The sequence below is a fragment of the Felis catus genome, chromosome X (assembly GCF_018350175.1).
Source record: "Felis catus isolate Fca126 chromosome X, F.catus_Fca126_mat1.0, whole genome shotgun sequence".
Taxonomy (NCBI): Eukaryota; Metazoa; Chordata; class Mammalia; order Carnivora; family Felidae; genus Felis; species Felis catus.
In genome coordinates, this window is record NC_058386.1 from 18,352,954 (window position 1) to 18,372,489 (window position 19,536).

Genomic DNA, 19,536 nt, shown 5'->3' on the forward strand with positions numbered 1-19,536 from the left:
TGGGCAAAGGGCTTTATTTTATAGGGTTTTGGTCCGTCCCTCCCCACTTTTTTTCTTTGTTGGCCTGATAACTGTAGGTGCTGAGTTGTTCATTTCTGTGGGAAACATGACAGGGGAGTAGGTAGTGTTTGTTACAATTTTAAGAAAAACTTTAGATCTGAGGGAGCTTTTCTCATGGTCAGTCCTGAAGGAGTTTTTCTCATGGTCAGACGTTCCCAGCACTGTTTTAAAATATATATATTTTTTTCTACATTCAGAGATCTCAAGTCCTAACCTTTCCCTCTCTAGCTATTTTACCCTATCTTTCCCCATCATGTCACTACCTTTGAAGACTTATTCATGTTAACCACCATTATGATTAATAGTTACCTTTGATCTTTTTTTTTAATGTTTTATTTGTTTTTGAGAGAGAGAGAGAGAGAGAGAGAGAGAGAGAGAGAGAGTCAGTGGGGGAGGAACAGAGAGAGAGGGAGACACAGAATCCGAAGCAGGCTCCAGGATCTGAGTTGTCAACACAAATCCCTACGTAGGGCTCAAACCTACAATCCGTGAGATCATGTCCTTAGCCGAAGTCAGACGCTTAACCAACTGAGCCACCCAGGCACCCAAATAGTTATCTTTGATCTTAAAAAAAAAAAAAAACAAGTCTTGTTCCCACTTTACAGATGAAGAAGCTGAGGGAAAGGGATTTCTGCAGCACATACCTTGATGCAGAGGTAGAGCTGAGATTCTAAACTGGGCCACCCTCATTTCTACGTCCTGTCTCTTACATACATGTCCCTGTATGGAAAAGAGACCCTTTTCAGACATTTCACTACTAGTTTTGGAGATAGTTCCCCTGGCATTTCCTGGTTAAAGGCCATCCTGGGTTGGTATCGGCTGGTCATTGCTCGACTGCTGCTTCCCCTCTTACAGCATGCCCCCTGACAGCCTTGTGGTATTAGGGTTTTCCTTCTGACCCAATGGCTGTGGGGGCAGTGGCACTTGCTCCCTGGCAAATGATGGTGCATGGTGCAAAACTAGAGCAATGGCATCTCCCAGAGGTGGTGCCAGAGGCTGCATTGGCCCTTGCAGTTCAGGGAGTCGGTGGCCAGGGCAGGGCCATTTGGAGGCCCAAGATGGAGGCTGTCTGTAGTGAAAAGGAGTTGGCGGTCAAGGTGGAAGGGGTGAAGACGCTGTGTTGTGCTAGGTCCCTCAAGTTATGCCCGTCTCTTCCTAGCTCACTGTTGAGTGATCTCATGTGAACAGTTTGAAATCAACTCTGGTGGGAATATTCACAGCATGGAAATCGGCAAATTCTACAAAGCAAGTGTTTTTTTTCCCCCCTCTTGGAAAGCCAGTTGTGAAACATTTACTAGTATGTCACTGGTTGAGAGGTGCTGCAGATGTCCCTCCCCTTCTGTCCTCCCATCAGATCTCTCCCGACTCCAGACCTGCGGCTACCTCAGACAATCAACCATCTAATTTGGTCTGAGGAGCAAAATGGAAGGAGGGGAGAGGCCGAGGAAGGATGGGTTTATAGAGATTTTTCTCGGGGTCTTCCTGGCAAGACCTGGTCTCCTAGAGATCATCTGCATCAGTGCTTTGTTTTGTTTTGTTTTGTTTTTTTAAGCAGGCTGGCCTAAAGCAAACCCTTGGAGATTTTGCCAAGCCTCTGTGATCTTTCCTGTCTTCAGTATTAGTTTAATATAAAGCAAGCACGGTGTACAGTGAGATGATTTTTAATGAACATAGGGTTGTAGAGGCTGACCTGGAAAATGTGTTGTTATGTGGACCTCTTACAGGGCTCAGCGCTGCTGAGGGTGATCTAGGGCCTTGTTGCTCAAAGTATGACCCATGGAGACCAATATGGGCCTGGACTGAGAGTTTGTTAGAAGTGCAGAAATCAGGGGCGCCTGGGTGGCTCAGTCGGTTAAGCATCCGACTTCAGCTCAGGTCATGATCTCACGGTCCGTGAGTTCGAGCCCCGCGTCGGGCTCTGGGCTGATGGCTCAGAGCCTGGAGCCTGCTTCCGATTCTGTGTCTCCCTCTCTCTCTGCCCCTCCCCCGTTCATGCTCTGTCTGTCTCAAAAATAAATAAACATTAAAAAAAAAAAAAAAAAGAAATGCAGAAATCAGGCTCCACTCCAGACCTGCTGCAATTTAGTAAGATCCCCAGGGGATTCATATACACATGAAAGTTTAAGAAGCACTGATCTGGGATTTAGAAAGTCCTAGTTTAGCTGTGTTTGCAGAAAGATGAGGAGATAGAGTTTTCCTAGACCAGTGGTTCTCAAGCCTGACAAGCATCAGCACTCCCTGAAGGGCTTGTTAAAATAGACTGCTAGGTCCCATCCCATAGCTCTGATTGATTAGATCTGAAGTGAGGCCTAGGGATTTTCTATCAAGTTCTCAGGTGATGCTGTAGCTGCTGGTCTGGGGGCACACTTTGGAACCACTGCCTTAAGTGTACCTTTGAGCAGCCTCTAGGATTTGGGAAGATCTCTTTGGCTTTGAGAAGCTTTGAGAAGAACCTGTTTGGCTTACCTCAGGTAGTTTGACTTAGAGGACCTGAAGAGCAAATGTTAGTTCTGGATTTGCCACGTAATTGCTAGTCCCTTGAACTCTGTTTTCTTTGATAATGAGGATAATAACCATCCCCTAGCATTGTCAGGAGGATCAAAAAAGGCACTTAATGCTCTCTTAAATGCAAACAAATGTAAGCTGTCACTAATTGACAAAGGACAGCAAAAGCTTCTTCAAAAATCTCTTCCCAGTCAGAGGCTTTGGGAAATTATTTCATGTTGTGCTCTCAATGGTGGGATCTCTCCCGAGATATTTTACTTTCCTCTGTTTTATTTATTGCCATTTGGGGAAATTACCATGCTGCTGCAAATGCTTTTTGAAAAAAAAAAAAGATATTATGTATTATTTTGAAGGACTGTTGCTGAATCTGATTTTTGTTTTGTTTTTTGATATATGTGAGCATTAGGTGGCAGTGATTCAGTCATTACGGTCAGATCTGTTTCTGGCGTGGTAATATTAGCACTGGAAAGCTGCGCTTCTAGCGCTCTGTCGGTATATTTATAAAGCACTGGAGCAGCTCATCAGCACCATTGTCTTGCTGTGTGAGCTTCCCTGCACTCCATCTTCCAGCTCACGGAGGTCTTGTTACACTGTCGTCTTAGTAATGCCTTGCCCATGAAGGCCTCACACGCTGTTCCTTTTTCGCACCCACAGATTTCTGCAAAGCATTTGGGGTCTTTTGACTGGCCAGGAAAGCTTTGTTGAATTAGAGGCATTAATTTATCACTGTGTAGCACGGGAAAAGCACACAGGCTTTCGAGGTAGACACACCTCTATATGGTCTGGCCTCCATTCCTTATTACACTGGTTCTCCACCTTGTTTGCACATTGGACTCAGCTGGGGGAAACTTAAAAACATTATTTATGGTGGATCCCACCCTATATAGAGGTCCTGACTTCATTGGTCTAAAGTGGCCTAGCATTTATGTGGACTTTTTGAACCCCTCAAGTGTTCGTACCAAGTTGGAGATGCACTGACTATGTGGTCATGAGGAGTTACTTAATGGTTCTAGGCCTCAAGTTTCTTTATATGTAAGATAGGCTCAAGAACACCTCTCCTATAGTGGCAGTGCCCATGCTTCTCAAACCCCAGCATACTGGCACCGCACTGCTTCTTCAGCAACCACCGTCAGGCCTATCTCAACAACCTCCCCACTGAATCTCACTCATCATTGTCCCACGAAGGGAGTACCTTCTGAACTCATGTAAGCGTATCTGCTGGCCACAGACCTCCTTCTACTCTTCACCTGCGGATCCAGCACAGCTCTTGTGCCTAGGGGAAACGTGGAGACCTGGCGTTGGGGTCAGTCAGGCTCGCCTCCTTTGACACTCGAGACACTGGGCCCTGACTGCTGCCTGCCTTGTCTTCTCTGTGGCCAGACTTTGTGCCTGTCTCCGCGAGTGATGACCCTGCTCACCATTTTCTCCAATACACAAGCAATTCCTAATTATTTAGCCCATCCAGAGTTCATAATCCTGCCTCACAGTCCTATACCTTCTAGTCTTTAGGCACAGCTCCATCCCTGTTCCTCTCACAAAGCTGAATCTTTTTTTAATGTTTATTTATTTATTTTGAGAGAGAGGGAGAGAGAGCTCATATATTTGTTCAAAATGTTTTGAAATAGTCAAGACAGCCATATGAAGTGTGGCTTTATATCCACGTTATTGTTACATTAGCCTAATCTATGTCGATAATGTGTCTTGAAGAATTAACTAATAGCATTTGAAGGATTAATTAATGACTTTTGAAAATAGCTATTCATTTTATCTTTTGAAACTCCTATTTCTGTATTTGTTAAAAACATTCTTAATATGTTATTCCATTAGTATATCTCTATGTAAATTAAAATAACTATTTTTTAAATGTTTATTTTTGAGAGAGCGAGCGAGTGACCAGGGGAGGGGCAGAGAGAGAAGGGGACAGAGGATCTGAAGTGGGCTCTGTGCTGACAGTAGAGAGACCAATATGGGGCTCAAACTCACGAACCATGAGATCATGACCTGAGTCAAATTCAGCCACTTAACCGACTGAGCCACCCGGGCACCCTTAAAATAACCATTTTTATCGTATTACAATAACTATGTACTAGGTATATATGGTGAAATATATTTAATTGCTGAGAATGCGCATCCACCGGGTTAGAGCGCCATGCAAATGAGAGTGTGGGTTGTTTTTAATGGGCCAGATATCATCATCATGTCACATGGCTCTTACATGGCTGTGTGACCCAAGAGCCATCCCAGGAATGTGTGTTATTAGTCACCATGGTAATGGCACAGCTAGGAGGGGATGGGTCATTAAAAATTCATCATCACTATTGAGTTAGAAATTAACTCAGATCACGTATCCTTCTGAGGTCAGGGCATCTTTTGCTTAGAGAAAAAGGCGACACTGAACAAAATGTAATGGATTTTTAGAAATATCTGTTACAGGCACTACATGAATTGTTTATATGTTTGGAAGAGAATGACGACAAACAGTATGGAATTTACTCTTTATCCAGGATTTTGTTATTTATTTTAACCTCACAGTAACCCTATAAGATAGGGATCACCCTCCTTGTATGACGAGAAAGGATAAAATGATCAAGGTTAAGTGACAAGCTCAAGCTCATGTAAGTATGGAACCAGGGTGCGAGTCTAGATAAGTGGTTTTAGCCAATGTATTTCTGTTTGTTTCCAAAAGTAAGAATTCATCTGCATTTTATCAAGTCACCTAATAATTCTGGGGTATGAACAGTTTCTAGACCTGAAGGACTAGGCAGCAGTGGATTCTGTGCCCTGAGAGGGAAAGCAAAATGTTCACGCTGAGGCTTCGGGCTGAAATCTTCATTTCATCTCTCTGTATTAAGTGGTGAAAAGCTGGCCAATTTGGATTGAGCTTTTTGACATTGTATCATCTTGTGTCATTTATCAAGTACAAGTTCTATAGTTTTGTATGAGCAAGAGGTACCTCCATGGAGCTTTGCCAACAGTTTTCCCTAAGGTGTTCTACAGAGTATCCGATATCAGCCTAATTATAATAAATGTGCATTTCTCTCTGTTAACAGGACCATTGCCAACTATTTGGTGTGGAGGATGGTTTACTCCAGAATTCCAAACCTTAGCAGGCGCTTTCAGTATAGGTGGCTTGAATTCTCGCGGGTAAGTTTGAAGAAAATTATCATTGGATAACTTATACATGCCAGAACAGTCATGTATTAACTAATCCAATAAAAATCATTTTTAGGGATGGGACAGGGGGAGTTTTGCAGCCCAAGTTCTACTTTTTTCTCTTTTTGCTTTATTTCTTTTTATTAAGTTAAACTTTATGTACTTACTGTAAAGCACACTCAAGCTGTACTTTGATGAGGCCATGTAAAGATATTTGCGGCAATATTTGGGACAATCTTACTGTTTTGTTTTTTTTTTTTAATTTAATTCCAAGTTAGTTAACATATAATGTAATAGTAATTTCAGGAATAGAATTTAATGACTCATCATCACTTACATATAACACCCAGTGCTCATCTCAGCCCTCATTAATTGCCCATTTAGCCCATCCCTTCCCCCAACACCCTGCTAGCAGCCCTCAGTTTGTTCTCTGTGTTTAAGAGTCTCTTAGAGACCATCGTATTGTTTCCACTCCCTCTTATCAACTTATTCCCATTTTTCCCGATGTTTTTAACTGGGTCACTTTAATTACAATATTAATATATCTTAGTGATCTGTTGATCTGTTTGTAACTATTTTTCATTTTCGGTATTCTGAATATTCAAAATATACATGATAAACATATTAGATGGTGAAGTTTCATCTTCAGGGATAGGTTTTGGTCTTTAACTTTATCTTGACTTTCGTTCAGTCTTTGATTTTATCCTAATTCTGCTAGGCCAAAGAGACCTAAATTTCCTCAGAGACCTGGCTCAACTACCTGAAACACTTTTCCTCTCTCCTCCTGACCTGGTTCTTTGATCTTTGCTTCTTTCCCTCTCTTGTTTTCCTCTTCACTTACATAGGTGTTACTTTGTTTTTGTGTCAGAAGCTTTTGTGTAATTTTCCAATTAATAGAGGACTAATGATTTTGTGGCTGTCTTTTTTTTGCATTTTAAATAGCTTGTGACTTATAAAAAGTATTTTAAATTTATTGTTCTCTCAATTAGAAGTGAATGACAAATTTTATAAGCAGTGATTTCATTTCACAGACGTTTTGGTTATTAGAAGTGAGTACAGGAATTTTTGGTGGGTCATTACTACTAAGCAATAACACAATTGTTTTGGATACATTTTGGCCCTGAAAGTCACTAGATTATTGACCTTTGTACCGAACAGCATAAACCAACTATATTTTGAGGTCATATCAAAGGGTTAAGCTACAAAAGAAGTAGATTTTATATTTATATATAAACGTGTGTGTGTGTGTGTGTGTGTGTGTGTGTGTGTGTGTGTGTGTGTTTAACTCCTGTGGATCACATAGAAGATAGTACCCAGCTGCTTTGGAACTGTACTGTGAAAAGAATGAGAGAGAATGGTGTAAGAAGTAGTGTGTGAAAATCTGAGGTTAGGTATGATTAGGGATGTTTCTTGAGTGTAAAGTGCTAAATATGACCTTGAATTGCCAAAGATAGTTGTAGGATCTCTTTCTCTAGAGATTTTCAAAATAGATTCATTGCTTACCTGTGAGAGGAGCTGTGTTGCCAGAAGGAAGGGGAGGAGTAGATGAATTCTAGTGTTAACCCTGTCTGCTCTGCACCAGCAGTCTGGCTGGAACATTGTTTAGGAGGCTCCTTGCACTATATACTAACTAACTTGGATGTAAATTTAAAAAATAAATTAAATAAAAATTAGAAAAAAAGAAAAGGCGCCCCCACCATGCTCAGCGCCTCCCTTCCTTGCTCCTTGCCTTCAGTTTGCATTTCCAGCACTGAACTTCGAACCTCCAAGGACAATTTAAACAATATTTATTTCTTTACTTTCATCACCAAGAGTAAACCTTTGAACCTTCCAAGTTCTGCTTTGGAACCTCCTTACTTGTTTGTAAATGTTTTCTTGTAATGGCTTAATTGGGACAGATGGAAAAAGCATTTACATCTGTTTTTCACTTGGTTCTGGGTGTGTCGTTTGCTATGACACAATGTAAATATGCCTTTTGTGTTGTTCACAGTGGGCCCTGTTCTCAATGGACTTGTAAGTGTACTGCCCAGAGCGGGGGAAGCCCTCACTGGGCAGGAACTTTGATCACTGGTTGATATTAGACCTTTCCTAGCAGAACTTCAGTTATCAGTAGGTGTTAAAGACTATCTAGACACTTGGATAGAAAAGCTATACCGTTGTCCTAATCCTTCATTTAAGGGGAAAATTGAAAGGAAGGGATAAATATATTATTTTCACTGTCAAAATATTTTCATTCGCTTTTAAATATAACTAGAGACAAGCAGAATTTATTTCTTCATGTCATTTCACCATTGGCCCTACCATCTGATGCACGTATGTGGGTTGGGGTGTGCATTGTGTTGTAGACTGTTTTCTTCATGTTGTTTGAATTTTGTTGAGCAAAAGGTTTTAGCCAAGCAAACCCCAATCTGGATCAATTATTTCCCACAGGTAATTCAGGGGACCACGACTTTGTTGCCTCAGTGGGACAAATGTGTAAACTTTATCGAAAGTGCCCTCCCTTATGTTGTTGGAAAAATGTTTGTGGATGTGCACTTCAAGGAAGATAAGAAGGAAATGGTAAGTGCTGCCCCCCCCCCAACTGGTAAAAACAGTGGCAGTCCACCAGATCTCATATGGATGTGGTCAGCAGGCTGGTGTCAGCCTTCTAGCTCTTGAAGTGATGGATCTAGAAAGATAATAATAGTTTGGCTTCAAAGAGGAATTCCTACAGTACAATATTAACTAAAAACTCAAACCTAGAATATAGCCGTGGAAATTAAGAAAATTTAGAAGTGAGAAAACAAGCATGAAATCATGTCACCTAGAATCTGAATTTCTCCTGGGGAAGTTAAATGTGTAACATCAATGCTTAGGAACAGAGACAGCCTAGACAATTTTATGATTAGATACTAGACTAGTGTAATTACAAAAGGTAAAGGTTTCCTAATCAGGCTTCTTTGTTATAGAGATAAGGAAGCTGGAGACCCAGAGGTGAAGTGATTTGTAGTATATTTAACAACTATTAAATGGTTTAGAAATAGAAATAAAATGCAGGTTTTTTTTTCTACTTATGCTGTTTTCTGGAAGCTTCACAACGTTGACATTTACTTCAGAGATGACACTCTGTGTCTAGTTTTTCATTAACTTAAGAAGAAATCCATTTATTTCAGAAATTCCTAAGCATATACAAAAAAGGAATGAGGAGTGTAATGAGCTTTCCTGTACCTGTGATCTGTGGTGATTTGTAGTTGCTGTAATCGCATAATGGCCCAACCAGATCTTTCTGCTAATAAAACATGAGATTTAGTTTCATTCACCTACTCAACAGATACTTGTTGAATACCTATTATATGCCAGGCACTGTTCTAAGGGACTTGGGATACAGCAGAGAACAGATCAAAGATCCCTGACATCATTGAGTCTGATCAGTGGGGGGACAGACAAATGTGTTGCAAGATGGGTAAACCCTAGAAAAAAGAAAAAAGGAAATCAGAGTAGAGAGGAATTGGGAGAGCTGTAAGGTGAGGGTGTGTTGGGGGGGGTGGTTGTAGGATTAAATAGGGTGGTCACAAAAAGCCTCACTGTGAGGATGACATTTGGCAAAAATTTGTAGAATGTGAGACTTAGATGTGGTATCTATCTGTTTTAGTATGGTAGGTGGAAGGATTAGCTAAGGCAAAATTCCTAATGGCTGGGAGGTGCCTAGGTGGCTCGGTCAGTTAAGAGTCCAACTTCAGCTCAGGTCATGATCTCATGGTTCATGGGTTTAAGCCCCACATCGGGCTCTGTGCTGATAGCTCAGAGCCTGGAGCCTGCTTTTCAGATTCTGTGTCTCCCTCTGTCTTGTGTGCTCTCTCTCTCTCTCTTTCTCTGTCTCTCTCAAAAATAAATAAACATTAAAAAAATTAAACAAAAGTCCTATGGCTGGGTTGTGCCTGGAAGGCTCAAGGAATAGCAGGGAGAGCCACGGGGCTGGAGCAGAGTGAGTGAGGGTAAGGAGTAGGTGCCGCAGGCAGAGCAGTAGTAAGAGGATGGTAGCATTTTGTAAGGCCTGTGGACCACTGTGGACTTTAATCCTGAGTGCAGTGGGGAGCCAATGCAGGCATTTGAGCAGAGGCCTAATGTAACCTGACTTATGTTGACTCCTTCTGTGTTGAGAAGAGACTAGGGAGTCAAGGACAGAAGTCAGCAGACTAGCTAGAAGACTATTGGAGGGACCAGGTGAGAGATGATGGTAGCTTGAGCCAGGTGGTAGCAGTGGCAGTTGTGGAAAGAGATTAGATTCTGAATATATTCTGAAGTAGAACCAACATAATTTGCTGACAGATTCATTAAGGGATCCAAGAGTGAGAGCTTTGAGTCTTATTCAGTGGAAGCATGGGGTTGCTCTTAACCGAGAAGAAGAATGCTGTGGGAAACCAGGTTTGGGTTTGGGAGAGATCAGGGAGTTAGTTGTGACCATGTTGAACTTGAGGTGTTATCAGACTTCCAATTGGAGATGTCAAGGAAGCAGTAGGGTATGAGTCTTGACTTGAGGACAGAGGTTGGGATTTATAGTTGGAGGAGAGAGGAAAAGATACGAAATAGTTGTCCAGGGGAGCAGGAAAGTGAGTAAACTGAGGAAATATGGTTGCCCAGAGGCAGTAAGGGTCTAGATGCAGCTGGAGGTTATGAATTTAAAGAATCCTCACCTTTGCGGTGTGTTCTTCTTCATTTGTTTCAGCTGCACTGGAGGCGAGGGTATATTTTGAATTAGAAATTTAGATTTAGCCACGGTGGGTTTTTTTTGGGGGTGTGTGTGCATTTTCTTTGTGATGCATTATGGTTTACAAATGTCATGAAGCAAAATACCAAGGCACAATTAACTGGTGTAGGGGAGGAAAAAGAATTTCCCTCCACCCCTCTAGATTCTTGAGACCCCACTGTGATAAAAGATTAACAAGAGAAAAACAAACAAGTTTAATAATGTGCATATCTCTTAATTACAAGGAAGAGACCCAGGAAAACTGAGGAACTCCTAGAAATGGCTCAAGCCATGGCTTTAATTACCATCCCCCGCTAAGGAAAAAGATGAGAAGATGTGGGGACAGGGGTGGGCAGGCTGGTTTGGGTAGGTTACCTGGAAAAGCACAGTAAACACAGGGAAGGTTATTCTGCAGATTTAAGTCCATGCTTTCTCCATTGATCAAAGTTTCTAGAGATAGAGTCATCCTCCTCTTGCTGGTATAGGGAGGAAGATGCCCTTACATTGGAGATTTCCCTCATAAATGTTAATTTCTCTCACAAAAGAATAACTTCTACTCTGTTTTGAGAGATTCCCGTGTCTGCACCTTCTCAAAAATAATCAGACCAAAATAAACAGTATGCCAAAGAGGTGTATTTTGGGGTTGGTATATTTTGCTCCCCTTCACTAATAACAATCTGTTGTAGTCATTCAGATACGAATACATGAGCAACTTGGATGCAGGAGGTCCACAAACACTGATTTTGAAGGCAAATGCATAAAGCCGGTTAAGTCATGACAATTCAAATGGTTGGTATTATGTGCTGCTATATAGTACCAACTGTGGTATTATGTGTTGATACGGTTGGGGAGGAAGAATTTCCTCTGCCCTTCAAGGTCCTTTTAGGTGGACCAAGAATCAAATTGACATGAGACATATTAACAGGAGAAATCCACGTTTAGTTTTATATGAGAATCCACACAGACATGACATTTTAAAGACCAGCAAGATGAGGCTTCTAGGACCTCCTGAGCTCAGGACAGGGACATGTTTGGAAAACAAAGGTGGCCCTGCTGTACGAATAGATTACTCAGGTACTGAGGAGTCTTTGTTACTAACTGTCTTCCAGGTACAGGCTCCCCTTTCCAATGTAAATGTGGGCAGCTGAGGGGTAAGGTAAAGAGCTTTTCTGAATCTGCTAGGTTTTGATTGCTTTTGACTCAAAATAATCTTGCCAAAGTGGCCCATCTTCGGGCTGTTTGCCCTTGGCCCGTACGATACATAACTATGTATTTCCTGAAGTTTGCCTTGGAATACCATAAATCTAAGTATATTTACCAGGATTATGGCTGTTTTTTTGATACTTTGGAGGAATTTTCTGCCAAGTTTGAGACTATATTTGAACCTGTAAGTTTCCTTGCAAATAATTCCACTGGAGAATTAATGTCTTATTTCAAAATACTCAATATTCCCATTGTGTGTTTTCTTTCACTCCTTGCTTAGAGTAAATGGATTGAGAATTTATCAGATATTCACAGAGGTAACATTATAAGCTCTGGGAAGGATATAAAAACAAGGCATAACGAAGGTTTTTTTTGTTTTTGTGTATTTTTTTTTTTGGCAGTAGAAGTGTTTTAAGTAATATGAAAGGTATGTGGATTAATTTGTTTTTCTCAGTTTTGGTATGACACTCCCCTTTTCATGTGTCAGGGTGCAATATTCTAAAATAAAGGGGATTTTGGCCCTTTTCCCCCTTATTTTGATATACATGGGACAGGGAAGTGGTGGGATAGTAATGCAGATACTCATCTATTTTACATAAATTGTTTGCCTCCCTTAAGCTGAGCGATTTGCCTCAGGGACTACTTAAGTTGGAAACTTATAAGAGAAATACCTGGCTTTTTATAGCGTTGTTACAGGGCTCTCATCCAAGAACCACCTGGAACAACTGATTTACTTGAAAAACATTCTGTGTTATTAACTACAGCCCAAAGGAGAAAAAAAGAAAAAAAAACAACAACCCAGAAAGATCCCCAGTGGGACAAATTCCAGAGACTCTAACTCAGAAGGAAGGCTGCCATTGTTTGATTTACAAAAAAGATCGCTAAGCATATGAATACATTCAGAAGGTTACATTTCAGGTACTTGTCAGACTATAATGTGTACACCAATCAAATGAGGATCTTGTAAAAATGCAAAATCTCATGGCATTTTACCAAGGATCTTTTTACCTTAGGTCTGGGTTAGGACCTAAGAACTTGCATAACAAGCTCCCAAGTCGTGCTGATGTTGCTGGTCCAGGGACCACACTTGGAGTAGCAAGACCTTTGTATCATTTATTTTCTTAGGTAGTTACCACCAGACTCTCGTTCCTGGTGATTAATGTGAGCAGGGTCTGCTGGTGACTCAGACTGCAGTACTTTGTTTACCTAAGCCTGTTGCATTAATGCAAGTAACTGCTTCAGTTTTTCAAATCATTGAAAATTTCCTTGTTTACGTTGTTTGAAATGGACTTTGTCAAACCCTGTGTGGGGGCCTCCAGGCTTCTTGTTTGTTTGTTTTTTCCCCTTTAACTGATTAGTTTTCTTTTGAAAACTGGTACCTAGGTTCCTCCAAGGGACTTCCTACTTCTCAGTATCTGTTTCTATAGCCTCTTAATGGTGGGATTGGCCCAGTGACCTGAGCAGTTCACTTTGAGGTTTTCTTTGTAGAGGAGAAAGCCCGTCCCCCCACCACCAACCAAGGTTCTCTTCACTGGGGAAAACACAATTCCAAGTTGCTATTTCTTTTCCATTTCCCATATGCAAGTGTGCATGTTCACACAGGCACACACATACACATTCAGACTAATTCACTCACACATAACTATGGGAGTTTCACCATTTTAATTAGAAATGGGAAGAATAGCATGTACAAAAAGGAGAATTGTTCAGTGCAAAAGTACCCAAAGAGGGCATTTGGAAGAATCTCGTGCCTTTCAGAGAGTGGGATGGGGCCTTAACTCATGTGGGACTAGCTGTGGGACAGGCCAGTTGAGTAAGAATAGGAAGTTGCAGAACTCTTTGGACAGTGGTTGTCTTTGTTACCTAAAGTGGCACCAGCCAAAAGAACTTGAATATGAGCCACATATGTGATTTTACATTTTCTAGCAGCCTCATTAAAAAAGTAAAAGGAAACAAATGGAATTAGTTATAATAATATATTTTGTTCAACCAAGTATATCCAAAATGTTATCATTTCAACAAGTAATAAGTATAAATGTTATATATTTTTAAATGTCTATTTATTTTTGACTGAGAGACAGAGACAGAGTGGGAGTGGATGAGGGGCAGAGAGAGGGAGACACAGAATCTGAAGCAGACTCCAGGCTCTGAGCTATCAGCAAAGAGCCCACTGTGGGGCTCGAGCTCATGAACTGTGAGATCATGACCTGAGCCAGTCAGACGCTTAACTGACTGAGCCACCCAGGCACCCCTAAAAGTCTTTGAAATCGCATGTGTATTTTATACTTACGGCACATCTCACTTCAGACTAGCCACATTTCAAGTGTTCGTTGGCCACTTGTGGCTACCGTGTTGGACATGTAGTTACCATATTGGACAGTGCCTATTTAAAGAATTGAAGAGGGATCCCTTGAGTTCCATGTGATGGGGCTTAGTCCTTGGGTGAGAGTGTGCTTAGAGCCAGGTTTGGGAGGGCGGGGTCATTGGTCCCTGACCAACTGGGTTTCATGCAGGCCTCTAATATCAGAGGGGATGGACTCAAGCAATACCAGGATTCATGGCTTGGGAACCAGGGTTTTGAGTTGGAGTCAAGCTGCTATTTGGTGAGGATGTTTCAGGTTCCCTGGTATATGATCTTAGAGGAGGAGATAAATTCCAGATGCTGCTCTGAGGTTAGCACCTGGGAATCTTGGTTCTCACTGGCGCATAGACTGGGTGGAGTGGAGTCTATAAGTTAAAGGCATTCGGTGCCTTGAAGTTGCAAAGGACTTGGTCAGGCTGAAAGCCAGGGGTTCCAAGCTTAAACATAGGCAGTGAGTAACATTAAATAACATATAGGAGTAAAGCTGGCTAGGTGTCAGCAAAAGCCAGGGTAAGTCTAATGATAAGTAGTAATTGCCTCTGGACCTTGGTGTCTGGGACACAGTAGTGGTGAATAGGAAAGAATGTGCTATCCAGGATTCAGCTCAGGCTATTTTCATGAAAGATGCCTGCCTTGCTAGGTTTCTGGTTTGTGTGTGTGGCTTTTTTTTTTTTTAAACTTTGTTTTTGTTTTTTGAGAGAAGTCAGAAATAAGGATTCTTTTAAGTGTTTATTTATTTTGAGAGAGAGAGGGATTGTGTGACTAGGGGTGGAGCAGAGAGAGAATCCCAAGCATGCTCTGCGCTGTCAGTGCATAGCCTGATAAGGGTCTCGATCTCATGAACTGTGAGATCATGACCTGAGCTGAAATCAAGAGACATATGCTTAACCCCCTGAGTTACCCAGGTGCCCAGAAAAAGAGATTCTTATGTGAAATCTCCCACATTTAAAATCTTTGTCAGTACTTTGGAGGCAAAATGAAATATGTCCTGGGGATATCATTTTGTGCCTTTTATGTTTGCATTCTCTCTCCTTAGTCTGCAGAACCAAATATCGGGCCCTTGTCTATTACCGACCTTGTTTCTTTAATCTTATTTGGAAGACCATGTTTAATTAAAAATACTGCATGTTAACTAAACATTTAACAGGTTGCTTTTATGGAAAGTTATACACAGGATATGAAGTGGGACTCCTCAAAGAATTCATGATGTATTGTCACTATAAATAGAGTGTGTTACCTCTCTCTCTGCCCCTCCCCTGCTTATGCTCTCTTTCTTTCTCTGTCTCTCTCAAAAATAAATAAAAACATTAAAAAAAATAAATGACAGGAGATTAAGGGTGTGTGTGTGTGTGTGTGTGTGTGTGTGTGTGTGTGTGTGTGAAGTATGTCTAAAGTATCACTTGATATTTTGCTTTTCCATTTCCTTATTATTTTTATTATTACTATTATTTTTAAAATAATCTCTACTCTGAAAGTAGGGCTCAAACTCATGACCCTGAGATCAAGAGTCACACTCTTTATTGACTGAGCCAGCCACGTGCCCCTTCCTTTTTTTTATTATTAATGATGATTCAGACCTGAAATATATCAGTAAAGGCCCCAGGTGGATATCCCCATCCATGAAGGTTAGGTATAGATTCCAACGATAGCCAGGAAGAGAAGGAATGGTCACCATGGGCCTATTGTGATTGCACTGGTGAGGGTTTTTATGCTTTAAGAAACTGGCAATAATAATAAAGTAGCTAACTTTTATTGAGGTTTAACTGGATATCTCGTACTCTTCTAAGTGCTTTTAATACATAAACTCATTTAATCCACATAATGGTCCCATAACCGCTATTACTGCCCCCCATTTTCCAAATGAGGAAACTGAGGCTCAAAGAGTTTAACCTCTGTGTCATACAGCTAACAAATGTTTTAGGTGGGGTTCATGCCTAGACAGTGTAGCTTTAAACTAGTGCTTTATTCCCCTGCTTCTCTCTGAAAAATCACTTGAATCTGCACCAATTTTATGTCTTGTCTAGAATGAGGAAACCAGTCATAATGAGGAGACTTCTAAGTGGCTTGTTTAATAATTAATAACCCTTATCAGGAAATTACTTATTATGATATTAAGGTCTTATAAAAATAAAAGGCACCTGTTTATTTCTTAGTGTTTTAGAGATAGGAAACAATTGAAATAGATTTGCTCCTATTATTTCAATATTTTTTTTAATTTAAACAAATTTTTTTATGTTTATTCATTTTTGAGAGACAGAGATATAATGCAAGCAGGGGAGGGGGAGAGAGAGAGAGAGAGAGAACACAGAATCTGAAGCAGGCTCCAGGTTCTGAGCTGTCAACACAGAGCATGATGTGGGACTTGAACCCACAAACCATGAGATCATGACCTGAGCTGAAGTCGGACACTTAACAAACTGAACCACACAGGTGCCCCCTCCCAATATTTCAATATTTTAAAGACAAATATAGTGAAAGCTTAATTTAAGTCCAACCAGTTGACATTGCATTTTTATGTTCACACAGTTTTCAGAAGAGGAAAACAATAAGAAACAGGCTAATTCAGATGCTATCACAGATTTCATCTCAGAGCAACTTTTCTAGGTATATCTTTGGCCCAGTCTATACACTGAGCTCAATTTCCAGTATTTTCTTTTTTTAATGTTTTTTTTTTTTTTAATTTATTTTTGAGACAGAGACAGAGCATGAACGGGGGAGGGTCAGAGAGAGAGGGAGACACAGAATCTGAAACAGGGTCCAGGCTCTGAGCTGTCAGCACAGAGCTCGACATGGGGCTCGAACTCACGGACCACGAAATCATGACCTGAGCTGAAGTCGGATGTTTAACGGACTGAGCCACCCAGGCGCCCCTCCAGTATTTTCTATGTATATCATTCTGAGGAGTGATCCCTGATGTCTGGAATGGTGACCCAAAGCTCTGTAAGATTTCTCATCAAAAAAGGCTTTTAAAAAAATGTTCATAATTCTTTAGTTACCAAGACAGAAATGTGAACATGTACATCAAAGAACAATTTTCTATTAAGTATTAATGCAAAAAAAAATATTTCAGCTTTAACTGTATTTTCTAGAAAATTTGGTGAAGTTGGTTTCCCATTTGAACATTTTGGCTGTGTTGTTCTTCTGTGTTAAACCATATCATTTTGGCCACCTGGGTGACTCAGTAGGTTGAGCATCTGACTTCAGCTCAGATCATGATTTTACAGTTCATCAGTTCAAGCCCCACATCGGGCTCCCTGCTGTCAGCACAGAGCCTGCTTTGGATCCTCTGTCCCCCCTCTCCTGCTTGTGCTCTCTCAAAATTAAATAAATATTAAAAAAAATAAAAAATAAACCATATCATTTTATTCATTATAGACACTGTGTCCCCAAAATCTACTTATCTTTATTCATGTATCTCACTTCTACCAATAGGCATGTTTTTTTTTTTTTTGCTGGTATCACATATTTTATATGTTTTTGTTTTGTTTTATGTTTATTATTTTTGAGAGAGAGAAAGTGAGGGAGGGGCAGAGAAAGCGGGGGACAGAGGATCCAAAGCAGGCTCTGTGATGACAGCAGAGAGCCTGATGTGGGGTTTGAACTCATGAACTGTGAAATCATGATGTGAGCCACCCAGGCACCCCTATATTTTTGTTACAGAGTGAACACTGTTAAAGAAAAAAAAATTATTCTGATACTTGTTAAAATGGTAAGGAAGATTTTATTCAGTACTATTGTAAAAAATGCTAAAACTATCACAGAGGTGGGAGAGATTAGGCTCAACTCTAAATAGAGCAAAGACCCATGGGGATTTACATCCAACAAACTGAACCAGGGAGTCAGTGAATGGACAATTACTAAGATGAAACATCAGAAGTAAGGGCACTTTTGCTGAAGGCAGGCCAGTGTGATCAGATATCAAGGGTAGAGGATGGGGAATTTGATCAGAAATGGAGGGGGCTCTGATATCAAGAGTGGGGGATTCTCTCTAAATTGACCAGAATTCTTGCTGAAACTGGGCTGTGCAGGCTTGGCAAGGACAGGATGGGGCCAAGGTCAAGACCTAGTCAAGAAGAGGGCTTAGAGGAACCTGTCTAAAGTTTGGTCAGGAAAAGAGCCTTGGTCAATTCTCAAATCAAAGCTAAAGTCACAAGTCTCTTCTTATACCCTAAAACATTCTGTATGCAGAAGGTTAATCTAGTTAAAGAGGAACAAATCTTTTATTACACTTCAGATTTAGACCTTATTAAGTGAAGAATTAAGACTTTACTTACTGTGTAAAACAATTCACTCATTTCTCCTGTGCTCTAGTAGCTTACTTCTTTTTCCCTTTCTAGTAAAGACAGCGTTCATGTCCCCAAGTAATGCCATAGATGACCTACAGTATCTTCCAATTTTCTGGGCTGTTCTGTATGACCAATTCCGGTAGTAATTCTTATCCCCCAAACAGGTTTCTCCTCCCATCCCATCCTATGGCAGCTGGCGCCAAAGACTTAAGTACTCACATGGGTCCAATTGCCGTGGTGGAGTTTGAACTTGCAACTTCCATACACTAGGAGTTCACCTCATTAGTGAGCCAAGATAATTGAATTGATGTACTGCCATTAATACTGATGTTCTCCAATTCCCCTGCTCACCATTTCTCTCAGTGGTTGAGTAAATGAGATGTAACTCTAATGTTGGTGGCAGAAGTCACATGAAAGTCAGTGTCCTGCATTATAGTGATGCCCGTATCCTGAGGGGTTCTTCCTTCCTTGTGGTTGCTGCTACTGGGCAGCCATTGTATAGATCAAGTTCCCTTCCGTACAAGTCATGTAAAGCAAGGCTGTTCTCTCTGGCTACCATATCCCTGTCTCTTTTTGTCTGGTCAGTGGTATCAGCTATAACGTCAAGATCAGTTTCTTTGGTTCTTTGCCAAAGACCTGTCTGGTAAGGCAACCCAAAATGATAGGAGTTTTAAAAGCCCTTTTAATGTAGTTACAAAATATTGACGTTCTATAGAAGTTACATTTTCTGCCCATTTTTTGCAAAGTGGCATTAGCATCTCATAGGCCAGCTGTACTTCTATCCATTTGGGCAAGTTAGTTCATTAATGTCTCTGTGCCTCCATCTTCCTGTTTGTAAATGGTACACCAGTTTCTGCTGCTATAGTAATGCTGTGTAATGATCAATCACAAAACCTCAGTGGCCTTCACCAGTGGGCAGTTATTGCTGATACATCTGGAGTCAGTTGGTGGTCCCCTGGGCAGCTCTGGTTACTTTGGCTGGGCTTCTCAAATGTCTGCGGTTTGGCTGGTCTAGGCTGGCTTTGGCAGAGCTGATCAAGATGGTTCGGCTCTGCTCCAGCTGTTGGACTTCCTTCAGCTGGCTAGCCTGGGCGTGTTCTCACAACAGTGGCAGAAGTGCAAGTGAGCAAGCAGAGACACATGAGGCCTCCTGAGGCCCAGGCTCAGAACTGGCATGAGGTCAGGTCTGCATTCTGTTGGCCACAGCACACCACGGGGCTGGTCTGGATTGACAGAGTGGG

At 41.1% G+C, this 19,536-nt stretch overlaps 1 protein-coding gene across 4 annotated transcripts in view; it reads left to right on the forward strand.

The window, feature by feature from the left end:
• PHEX (phosphate regulating endopeptidase homolog X-linked) overlaps positions 1-19,536 on the forward strand; it is a 220,965-nt gene that overhangs the window by 63,277 nt on the left and 138,152 nt on the right. For all 4 annotated transcript variants that reach the window (XM_045050691.1, XM_045050690.1, XM_045050693.1 and 1 more), the window contains 2 exons: positions 5,616-5,709; positions 8,149-8,277. In XM_045050691.1, coding sequence (XP_044906626.1) covers positions 5,616-5,709; positions 8,149-8,277 — 223 coding nt within the window. The remainder of the gene's footprint in view (positions 1-5,615; positions 5,710-8,148; positions 8,278-19,536) is intronic.